The sequence below is a fragment of the Copadichromis virginalis genome, linkage group LG13 (genome assembly GCF_057382275.1).
Source record: "Copadichromis virginalis isolate Kocher_CV1m ecotype Utaka linkage group LG13, C_Virginalis_male_GT1.1, whole genome shotgun sequence".
Taxonomy (NCBI): Eukaryota; Metazoa; Chordata; class Actinopteri; order Cichliformes; family Cichlidae; genus Copadichromis; species Copadichromis virginalis.
The window spans coordinates 26,358,282-26,369,928 of record NC_140630.1 but is presented as its reverse complement, the minus strand read 5'-3'; the positions used below and the strand labels follow the sequence as shown (position 1 = coordinate 26,369,928).

The 11,647-nt window shown below is 39.6% G+C and overlaps 2 protein-coding genes across 2 annotated transcripts; both read right to left on the bottom strand.

The window, feature by feature from the left end:
• Positions 1-185: 185 nt before the first annotated feature.
• Positions 186-6,576, bottom strand: pkd2l1 (polycystic kidney disease 2-like 1). Its single transcript, XM_085478249.1, has 14 exons — positions 6,269-6,576; positions 5,965-6,078; positions 5,068-5,195; positions 3,998-4,251; positions 3,685-3,909; positions 3,371-3,599; positions 3,124-3,294; positions 2,847-3,028; positions 2,630-2,750; positions 2,456-2,551; positions 2,253-2,374; positions 2,055-2,172; positions 1,799-1,932; positions 186-1,700 (listed from the first exon to the last, which is right to left on the bottom strand). The coding sequence occupies exons 1-14, from the start codon at positions 6,540-6,542 to the stop codon at positions 1,574-1,576; spliced, it is 2,295 nt and encodes a 764-aa protein (XP_085334375.1). The 5' UTR covers positions 6,543-6,576; the 3' UTR covers positions 186-1,573.
• Positions 6,577-9,773: 3,197 nt separating this feature from the next.
• Positions 9,774-10,490, bottom strand: atoh7 (atonal bHLH transcription factor 7). Its single transcript, XM_085476747.1, has one exon. The coding sequence runs from the start codon at positions 10,316-10,318 to the stop codon at positions 9,887-9,889; it is 432 nt and encodes a 143-aa protein (XP_085332873.1). The 5' UTR covers positions 10,319-10,490; the 3' UTR covers positions 9,774-9,886.
• Positions 10,491-11,647: the final 1,157 nt, after the last annotated feature.

The following is an 11,647-nucleotide window of genomic DNA, read 5'->3' as shown; positions in this document are numbered from 1 at the left end:
CTAATAAATGCTGCTGCAGGAAACCATATATTCACTGCCTACCAGACACAATAAATGACAATTATTAAACTTTAGATTAATATAGAAGACAACATGTTTCACACATTTGCTCAAAATCTTTCTGCCCTTTTTAGTGTTTACTGTACTTGGATAATAGACATATTTTTCCATTTTTAACAGGAATAGGTTTGGTATCTGCCAGCATTCACTTTTGACTGCTAGTGTCCTATCAGCAGATAATGATGACATTAGCTATTGTTTGATGTCTCAGTTATGTGTTATGGTTTTTATAATACTTAACACATGTGTTAAACCTCTCGTAAAACAAGAAAATACAAACATATCAAAACTTGTTTAGAACCAAAAATCATTGAATTCACATTTTTATACCCAAATTTGAACCAACACGCTGGACTAATCAGAAAAAATCAAACATAACATTGAACCACTAAATTAACTAATTTTGCAACTTAATCAAAAACAATGTGTTTTACTACTTTTCTTGTAAAATGGTACATTCATGGAAAATTCACGGACAATAATAATTATATTTTAATATTATTTTGGTGAGTTAACCATCACAAAAACGTAAACATCGTTTTGTTATTACCTGCCCTGGTATTTTAAGACAGCTGTGGTATAAAGCTTACATTTAGTGGTGGTCTAATAAATTTGTTAAACACTGTGTATTAAGTTTTATTCATTTTGTATGTTTAAATTGATCTTCCTTTAAAGATGGTGTGAGAGCTGAAAGATTTACTGAAACAAAACTTGAGAAAAGAATTGTTGCAAGATTTCAAACACTGGTATCATTTCATAGTGAGTGCATCCCAATGTGATGAGTATGATTATTACACCTTGGAATGGTGTTGAAAAATTGAGCCATTTCGCTAAACCATATAAACTATCAAATTGGCCAATAGATATTGAGCAAATGTAAGCGAATGTGAACATTCATCAATAGATTAAAGCAAAGTATTCACTTGGAATTTAGTTGATATATGTATTGCCCAGAATTGGATTATATTACACAACTTCTCTATTTAAGTATATTATATTACACAGCACTAATGCATAACATAACATAACATAACATTTTATATATATATATACTTAAACTGTGCAGTCAGCTAGTAGACAAAATATTATTTATACAATTTACATATCTGCATGATTTCTGTTCTTTCAATATTGAAATGTCGTATTGTCAGTACTTTATTTAACATGTATATTAGGAAGTTTTTATCCAGTTGTTTTCCTCAGAGGTTAATTACATACATCACTTGCTGGTGGAGCTGTGTACTGCTTGCCTTCGGGATGACATCTCTGGCGTCTGTTGTGCTGTCCTCACTGACCAAAGTCATGACTATCTGAGACAGTTTCATCCTTCTGGATAAGGGCAATTTAAAATTAATTGTTGTGTGTTTGTAAGACTGCAACCAAGAAAGTCTACTCTCATTTTCTAGATACTACAACACACTTGGTAGCTTGAATGTACTCTTCTGGAGCTGTTTAAGATTTCTAACATGTAATCTTGCTGTTTACAAGTGATGTTTGCTCACATCGTTACTGGTCACGGTTTCTTTGCTGTTGCAGCGTCTTTAGCTTTCCCTTGTAATCCCAGTTTCTCCATAATCAGCTCAGTCTGGGACGCAATGCCTGCCACGGAGCTTTCAAGGTGAAGAACCTGTTTGGCCAGACTTTTGTGGCAATAGAAAGGTAATTGAGTTAAATGTATTACTCTGGTTAGGAGAATGAGATAAGTGCATTCGCAGGTTAAGTTTAAAATTTGTCCCACCTCAAGAAATGTTCCCGCTCCACAAAGGTTTGACTGGAATTGCTCTTGTGCTCGTTGGATTTGACAGGCGGCTTCTCGTGTAATTCCATCTGATAGTTCATTCCGAGATTGTTGATTTCGGCACTGAGAGCCTCCTGACAAAAACGCACAAGCACAAGAAACATTTATTTTGTTAATTGGCAATCAAAATAAGAAATGATCAGAAAATTTTTATAAATATGAACATAGTCATATTTATTTTTTAATGTGCACAAACCCTCTTTTGCTCCAGCTCAGCTTTCATCCACCTCTGTTCGTCTTTATCTAGAATTTTGTTCCCGTCACGGTCAAACTTGGAGAAGGCTGCGTTTATTTCTTGATCGCCATGTCCCATCCTTCAAAATCATCACAGAAGTGAGGCTCAGGTTTAACAGTAAAATAATCAAGTGTTCCTTTTTGATATTTTGTCACTTACTCTTTAAGAGTTTCTCTGAAGTCCTGAAATTCAAGATCTCCAGATCCAGAGTGTAGAACCTTCTGAACATCTGATATTTTCTCTTTTTTAAGCTTCAGCTTCATAAATGTCTTCATGTAGCTCTGATTTACAAGAAAAGTCTGGTAAAACATCATCCATAAATATGGCTAGTTTTATGCCAATTTCCTTGAATTAGCTTTTACCTGTTTAAAAATGTCAGTAATTTGTAGTTCATCTTTTTCAGAGAGCTCCTGCTTCACCTCTGCATATGTATCATTTATGATGGCCAGGAACATGTTCTGAGGGAAAAATACACAAGATAATGTGACTTCTCGGATCAGATGCTTTTATTATCAGTTATCTCGTGCATGACTTACCAGCAGAACAAAGAAAACAAAAAACACATAAGTGACAAAGTAGATCGGCCCAAGGACTCTGTTAGCGCTGTCGATGGCATCAAAATCAAAGTCTCCAAGAATAATTCGGAACTGTGTGAAGCTGTGGGGTGGACAAAAATTGTAAAGAACTACTAATTAACTGATGCTCGTTACAATTAAAACCCTTCATCCTGCCATTGTTTTCAACACGACTTACATGCACTTTACAAAGGTGCTGAATGTTTGAACCTGCATTCCAAAGAGCAAATATCCGAGTTGAGCATAAGCAAAGAACACGATGAAGAACATGATGGCGAATCCGAAGATGTCTTTGGCACATCGGCCCAGCGTGGAGGACAGCTGATTCATGGTCTTACTGAAACTGATGTACTTAAAAATCTACAAGGACGAGAAGAAAGCACACATTCTCTGGAGAGACAACAAAGCAAAATCGCACAAGCAATATGTTGGACTGAAAGGTGTCAGTTCTTTACCTTGATCCATGCGAAAAACAGGTTAACCGCATTCATGTTGTTATACTGGGTTTGCCAGAATGCCAGAAATTCAAAATCTGAATAGATGTTAGGATTTTTCAGCAGATTCCCAAGCAAGCTGTCCACTTTGATGGTCCGAAATACATTGAATATGATGGCAACAATGGCAAGCTGTAAGAAGGTTGTTAGTCTTTAGAAGGCCCTGAAAAATCTGATAAAATGACATGTTTGAACCATCTTTTCTTACCAATATGACAACAATGTCTAGTATGTTCCAGATGCTATTGAAATAGGAGAACTTGTGTATTTTCAGCTCAAGAATCTCCTCCACAATGTAGTAGAGGATGAATACACAGAAGAGCAACTCGCAGCCTAGGATGAAGTAGTCCCAGGTCGTTATGTAGCGAATCAGTTTGACTGTTCGGATCTGGTAGGAAGGGATTGCTCCACCGGTCGCTGGGAATTCAACCACCAACCTGAAGAAGCAGATGACACTTTGGTCAACCAATGGATGGGTATCAGCAGGTGGGTAAAGGTGCAATGGGCAGTAATGCTCCTTACGTGATGACGCAGAACAAGTTGATGTTCGCGTTGTAAGTGGAGAAGTCGATGAAGACTGCTCTGGTTCCTCTGTCCAGCCAAAGGTTGTTCTGTAGCTCTGTCAGTATGTTGGCGCTCTCCTCTTGTGTGCGACTCAGGTCTTGATAGTATCCTGCTCCACTGTAGGTGGCCACCAAGCCCCAGTAAGAGGAACCCTTTATCTCTTTCTCTGTGTGGTAGGTCCAGCTGCAGTGGAAAAACACAAATACTTAGAACACTAAATTGTGCTTCTGCACTTCTTTGTATGTCAGTAAGAAAACAGTGAGTGAATTACGCAGAGCCGTTGATGAGGCCGAAGCTCTGCTCGTCTTCCTTCTGGTTAGTGTAAACAGCGAAACAGCCTTTGATCCCATTTTCGAAGTCACTGTAGACAGTGCAGGAGTTGTTCTTGATCTTGATCTGCCTCATCCTGGGGACACCCAGCAGCATGTTCTCGTAGTAGATGAAAGACGTGTTTCCGCTTTCCAAGGGCTGGTTATTGTACCACGTTGTCCAGTAGAGTCCGTTCAACAGTGGGCCCTGGGCGAACTTTTCATAAAAAGAAAGAGTTTGATTTGTACCTTTCTTTGTGTTCTTAGTGAATTTTACCCCTCAGCCTGAAAGGTTTGGGGTATTGCTGTCACCCTGCAGGCAACGGGGGAAATAGACCGGTAGGCAAGCGTCAGGTGGTGTGGACACCCAACTTTGTAAACCCAATAACTCAAAAATGAGCCGACGTAGGATTTTCAAATTGATACCATCGACTAAAAAAAACACATCTACAAAAAATCAAGACAAGAGTTTGGATATGATGTGATAGATGTTGCATAGATTTACATTTTTGAGTTTTATTATTTGTTACCATTTACAAGTAAGGAGAGCAGATGTGTTTAAGTTTGAAACTTACCAGGCAGGATCACTGGAAACCAAGCTTCTTATTTTTAGGCCTAGTAAAACAACTACTCATTTCTTTATGGGGTTGGAAGGACATATTTTTATATTCCTGCATGTACTAATAAACATATCAGTAACAATTAACAGTATTGGTAAAATCTTAAGCATGTGGAAAAAGATATGAAAGAAGCAGTAACACAAACATCACTGTTTGGTCATTTTAAGTGATGTGGTAATGCAGGGAAGAACATATTGTACTTAAGGAATAATCAGTTTTTATAATTGTTTTTAAGATGTTTCCATTTGAGTTCAGGCACTAATATACATGTTCGGTTAAATGAATCATATAGTTCCTTAAAATTTTGAGAACATCTCAGCTTTGAAGGAAATGAAAAAAAAAATGTTGATGAAACGAAAGAAACATTTAGTAGCAGAAAAATCACTGCCATGGGAAAAATGAGGAAAACTTACGGTCCAGAAGTCAGCCATGGAGCCAATAGACTGAAACGTAACCCCACTGCTACTGGGTGTATTCACAAACAGGTTCGTCATGGCGTTAGTGTAATAGTAGGCGCTTGAGCTGGTCATCCCATATGTCACTGAAAGACAACGTAATCACATCGTTAATGCCCGGTCATTGGTTCCTATCTGGCTTTGGTCAGGCTCAGCTCTGAACGTTGCTCCATTCAGTTTTCTGAGATAAGACTCGAATGCTGACACGCAAACCTGCATTGAAGACTTGTTGTTTGGCTTCTTTTTTTTTTTTGCTTTGTTTTTACATCGCTTTAGCTATCAAACAGATCCAGATGAGAGGCCGTAATTTGTTTGAAGAGGGAGCACGCTGTCCTGACGCAAATGGCCTCATCAAACAGTGTAAATCTAACCCAGACAAAGGATGACGCTAAAAGGTCTTATCGCTAAAAGGCACATCCCTTTCAATCCTAGCTGGACAATGGCTTTTGGGAAAGAAAAATGGGAAGGCTATTTTGTAGAAGCCATTAAAGCAACGGGGATACTTTTAATGTTAAATCAACAGTCCAGAGCCTGTCAAACAGTGAGCACTTTAAAGTGATCAGTAATGCAAATACAGTGTTTGAAAGTAGACTTAGATGTGTTTGGATGTGTATCCCATATTTCAATGACAACATTATGCAAATTAAATACAGGATATTTTTTGGTAAGTAAAAATGTGTCTGAATAACTTCTTTTTGTAAATGTAGGAAAACATTTTTCATATCATAAGATTAAGCGTGGACAGGAAGTTATTGACCAGAGTGTTGAACATTAAGCATTCATTAAGCATATTGAACATTCAGTCAAAACTTTTGAGATCAGTGACGAGCAGAAATGTTGATGTGGAGTACTCACGGAGGCATATGTCCACCAGGAAAAAGACATAGACCAACAGCTCCCGCAGCGTGGTTCGGATGAACTGCTCTCTGTTGTCAGAGGTGTTTTCGGTCAGCGTTGTCCCCCACAGTGCTACGGAAAATAGAAGTTTAAATCATCAATATGTAATTACATGACACAAGCTTTTTTTGTTTTTTTGCTGGTCTGTCAAGCAGAAGTGTACCAGGCTTCGACTGGTTTTACTCGTACTTGTTACACTGCTCATACAGCTGAGATTCGAAGAAGAAATGTCAACATGAGGTAGATTCAAATGTGTTCTTGCCTTTGATAAAACAGCAGCAGCCTCTTCGTTTCTTCAGACTTTGGTCTTTGGTTGGTGGGTCCTCTGGGAGCGCTATCGGGGTATCCAGGTTGTACAGGCTATTCATGTTCCCCTCGAAGTGGGGTTTGGGGTTGAAGACAGTGGTGACCTGGGGGAAGGGTGGAGGGGAGCTACAGTAGCCCTGGTTCACCCAGCCCCCATTACCTACTTTGTCCAACTCAAAGTCCACTTGCCCAGTCAGGTGGCTCTCAGCCCGATTGTTCAGGGTCTTCATGGTGCAAGACGCGTGTGTTTCTCTGTGTGGAACTTCTGGTGTTTCGATTAAAGAGGAAAGTGAAGCTGAGCAGTGTCGGCAGCTTTTGAACACCTGCTGGAGAGGTGGATGACATCAGCTGTGTTGAGGGAGGAGCTGCTGGTCTACTGTTGTAGTCTTGAGATTGAGACCCTTTGAAACACATTGACGTAACAGCACAGTAGGTGTTCTGCTAACACACAGCATTGACATACTGGTTTCTATAGTGTTTGGATATATATATATATATATATATAATGCAGAACAATAACTAACATTGTTTGGTTTTCCATTTGATTCAATTAGAAAACAAGAAGCACTCAGAGAGCGCAAACCTCCACCAAGTTAGCTCACTCTCTGGGCACTCCTTACTTTGGGGTGGTGGACGGATGTTTAGTTTGACTATGTAAACATTATGTAGGAGTAGTTAATGGACAACAGGTATTGATTTGTGAATAAGTCAAGATCATTATATAATATTATACCACAGTATATTTCAGATTAACTAGGCAGCTCATTCTCTCTCTAAAGGCAGATATGAAATGGAAAAGTGAGGTCAGAGGTCAAATGTGAGATGATAGTTCAATGCAAACTATAATGTGATATTTAGAATACATAAATATATGTATAAATGTTGCCAATACAAACAAAGGCAGTAGAACCTTAGAAACATCCATTCACTTCCGCTTATCCTTTTCAGGGTCGCGAGAGCCTATCCCAGCTGTCATAGGGCGAGAGGCGGGGTACACCCTGGACAGGTCGCCAGTCTGTCGCAAGGCTAACACACAGGGACAAACAACCATTCGCACTCACATTCATACCTAGTGACAATTTGGGTTATCCAATTAACCTATCCCCACAAGCTGTATGTCTTTGGACAGTGGGAGGAAGCCGGAGTACCCGGAGGGAACCCACGCAAACACGGGGAGAACATGCAAACTCCACACAGAAAGACCCCAGCCTGATGTTGGAATTGAACTCAGGACCTTCTCGCTGTGCGGCAACAGTGCTAACCACCGTGCCACCTTAGAAACATTTGAAAGATATTATATGAAACTGTATTTGACCCTAAGGAAGAGGTCAGAGGTCTAATGTTGCGTTATATAGCACAATACAAACAATGGCAATAAGAAACATAGTTTCAACTATCTCTAGCATTATTATGACTTTGATCTATTTCAATTTGTTGACCTTGAACAAGAGGTCAGAGGTCAAATCTGAAATCTTTATACAGTAAATTCTACATGTTGACAGTACACACCATACTTGTAAGAATCCTAGTTTATAAGTTATAAGGCTTTTTGTCCATTTGTGACCAATAAATCATTAAGCTGACTTTGAAGCCCTTGGTGGGTGTAAGCTAAATTTTAATGGACTGTTACCATGACCTCACTCTACACCCCCACAAACTTTCATCAGAATTCATTCAAACCTTTTCGAGCTATCGTGTTTACAGAAACAACAACGCGCTCGCTACCAAAACATGTCCTTGGCGGAGGTGACAAAATAAGAGTAGCTTTCCCATCACTCGCATCCTTCGAAATGACATAAAGGACTTTGGTAAATGATAAACTTCATTCTTTTGTAGGAATCTCTACACAGTCCTGCGTGTTAATTTGCTGGAAATGTCCTATTAAAGGATAAACACGCAGCCATGAGCTGAATAAGGCTGAATAATTCAGCAGTTGAAAGACAGTTTACTTCCATGCTGAGCACATTGTTGTCACTATCGATTAATTGCATGTCAAGTATATTCTCTGTTACCAACTGTTCACCACTTGTGGCTGAATTAATGAGTCTAATTGGAGTTTCACTTACAGCCTCTGAATAGTTTCCATTATGCACTTTTAGCTCTTCCATTTATTAATTTTTGCATCATCTGCTTGTGCTATAACAAGCCTCTCGCAGCACCAGCCACTTGTATTATAGTCTTAAGCACTTAAATCCAAACACAGCTACACAAAAGAACAGCAGGGTAATCAGATGAGTTTAATGCGTTAGTGTTTGGACATTACAGCTAAAGCACTGCTGTAGATGTCTTCATCTTAACGCGGATAGAGTTTGGGGCCAGCTATGGGCGTTCATGCTTCATTGGCTCTGAACAGAGCGATTACGCACACCCACTGCCACACAATAGAGTTTAATTTCTGCTCCCCTGCTGAAGCGGTGGTAGAATCTGGCACGCAGGCTTCCTTAATCTGCTGCGGCTTGTGCCACTGTTCAAACTTACTCATATCTGTAATAATCACTTTTCAGTGGCTTATGATAATGATGATGATCATGATGATGACGGCTATTTAGATGGGTAGCCCTGTGGCTGTAAGAGTCGCTGATGATTATCTCTGCTTACATTAAACTAAATGATTGTACTGTTTTTTTAAAAGAAAAGTCTTTATGTATCAAGTAAATTTGATAGTTGATTTGCTAAATGATGCAAATTAATCACAAAGGCTATTTTCCACCCCGTGATGTAAAAGTGTCTTATCTCAAAGCACAGGACCTTCAAACTAAAGGATGATTTAATACCGAGGCTGCAGAGCGAGGCTTCGCTCTTACAGGGAGTTTGACATGTGCAACACAAACCATGCTGTAAATTATTTCTTCCCAGTGATAATTCGTCACGCAAAGTGACATTATAAGCATTTAAATGCCATACTTTGTTATACTTTAAACGTCACAGTTTTGGTATGAAGTACTCAGAAATTAGCTTTTTTTCATATGTATATTTTGCAAACTTGAATAGCAATAAACTGTGTGAAAAGGGAGAAAACCTCTCATAGCTGTACCAATAAAAACAACACTTATAAAGTTTCATACAAAATAATTTTATTTTTGATGAAAAACTATAATAAAAAAAAGTCTGTTGAAAAATAACATACTTTTTTCTTTTTTTTCAAATCTACAAACATGCATTTACACTTTGGGAAAATAGTTACTTTAGTTATCTGGACATCAGCTATGCATCTAAGACCTCAGTGATTTTTGCATAATCCATCAAACATTGCACAGCTTTTTTAGGGCCACATCAAAATAACCGATTAAAAAAATTACAACATTGCCTGTATCCTCAGTACAATCTAACGGTCTGCAATGACACTACAGCTGTTTCATTGCTATACTCTGAACAAAAACTTGCTCAACATTGCTGGGTTTCCTAGCAAAAACAAATGAAAGGCTTCAAGCCGAAACCGAAGACTCTTTGATTGTCATACAAAATGAAAATAATGCAATACAAATGTATTTACTGTCTCCTAGACTGGAGAAAAATGATTCACATTGTCATTCACATCCAACAACATGACTGATTATCTACTCGATGGAGCAGTTTACGCGTGCACCTCGTGCCCGTCAAACTGATACGAGAGCGATGAGTGGATGTACTCCTGTCCGGTAGCGGAGTCGTACCTCATGAGGCAGGAGTAGTTTTCAGGCTGCACGCAATCAAACTGCAGGTCCAGCCACTGCCTGTGAGAACCAGTGTGCCTCCTGGCATCTGTCAGGATCCGGTTGAGGGCCACGATGTAGCTGAGGGCCATCTGCAGGGTTTCATACTTGGACAGCTTCTTGTCCTGGCCCCACTGTGGGACCACCTTACGTAAGCGATCAAAGGCTGTGTTCAAGCCCTGCATCCTCTTCCTCTCTCTGGCGTTGGCAGCCATCCGGCGCCTCGTAGCAGTCTCGTACTTCTCCGGGCTCTTGGAGTCCAGCTCTGAAGATTCAGATCCAGAGTCGGTGCAGCTGGGTCGACGGGCCTTCATGGTTTTCGATTGAAGACGCAAACTAATCAGATTTATCAAAGAGGTTCCTACTTTCAAGATTCAGTGCTTCTCTGAGCTTTGATTTATTTGTTTTTCCAAGGCTTTCCCTGTGTGCGGGGTCTCAAGTATTTGCAACTCCAAGGAGTGCTCAGACTGAAGAGTCCAAGGTGTCTGTGATCCTGGAGACATCGGGGCAGCTTTTATAAGACAAAGCAGACGAACAGGTGGCAGCAGGTGGAGCCCCTGCCCCACCCCCACCCTCAATATTGCTCATAGAGAAAAACACACCCATGGAGACTCATAAACACCCACACCCACTCCTAGGCACACACACACACACACACAAAACCTTAATGAAATTTCAATTATCTTGGGCTGGGCTATCTGGCCATGGCTTCACTCGGAGCCATGTGTCACAAAGACCAAAAGTCTACCATCTGGTAGCTCCACTCACCAGTGCTGAGGATGCAAACGAACTAATAGAGGCTAAAGCTCTAATGTAAAACCTACTAATAAACTATAAATGCTGGACTTCTAATTAAGTTAAATGCAAAAATAGATTTCTTGTATTAGAAGCTAAAACTTCAACACAAAAGGAATTTTATAAAAATCCAGTTTATGTCTCAGCCTCTAAAGGCGTGAAAGGAAGTTTTCAATCTGTACATAAATGAGTCTTTTCAGGTCTAATGTTTCTTTTACGTTGTTGTCTTTAACTGTCAGGATTCAGTCTTTACAACATATCCGATTTATATATAAATTAAATATGGACTCTTGGCTATAAAGCGATTATTAAGTCACATAAGCCATCGAGAGGAAGCCTTTCACTTAAAATGTAATTGCCTCTGTGCGACGAGAACCATAATCTGAGATTAGCCCGAGGCAACGCGAGTGTAAGTGAGGCCTGTAACCTGAGGGACATTAACAGCACATCAGGGGATTATGACTTTCAAACAATATGGAGCAAGATGGTGTAAAGATTACTGCACCGGTGGAGGATTTTTTTTTGGGGGGGGGGGGGGGGTGGCAGCAGTTTATGTTCAGATGTGGAGACTTTTATAATTCTCTTTTAAGGCTTTTTATCAGTGGTAATGAATGAGAGTGTATGGGATGCATTAATGTTCTTTATGTACTTGCGTCTGCATGCGATATAAATAATTGATCTGTTTAGTCGGCCGAGAAAATGAGACAGACAGAATAATTTGTCTGTCTGTCCTTCCCATCTGCCCACGCTGTCATTCAGCAGGTTCCAGTGACACTCAGACTTATTCTGCTGAAACACCTTAATGTCATTTGACTTCAAAATAGCAGTGTTTTCATCACTTTTACACA

Excerpts from the sequence above, each read along its gene's own strand:
- pkd2l1 (XM_085478249.1), bottom strand. The coding sequence starts at position 6,542 with ATGAAGACCCTGAACAATCGGGCTGAGAGCCACCTGACTGGGCAAGTG. Across the intron at positions 6,079-6,268 it reads CTGCTGCTGTTTTATCAAAG|CACTGTGGGGGACAACGCTG; the intron begins GCAAGAACACAT and ends TATTTTCCGTAG. Across the intron at positions 1,933-2,054 it reads CTGAGCTGGAGCAAAAGAGG|GAGGCTCTCAGTGCCGAAAT; the intron begins GTTTGTGCACAT and ends CGTTTTTGTCAG.
- atoh7 (XM_085476747.1), bottom strand. The coding sequence starts at position 10,318 with ATGAAGGCCCGTCGACCCAGCTGCACCGACTCTGGATCTGAATCTTCA.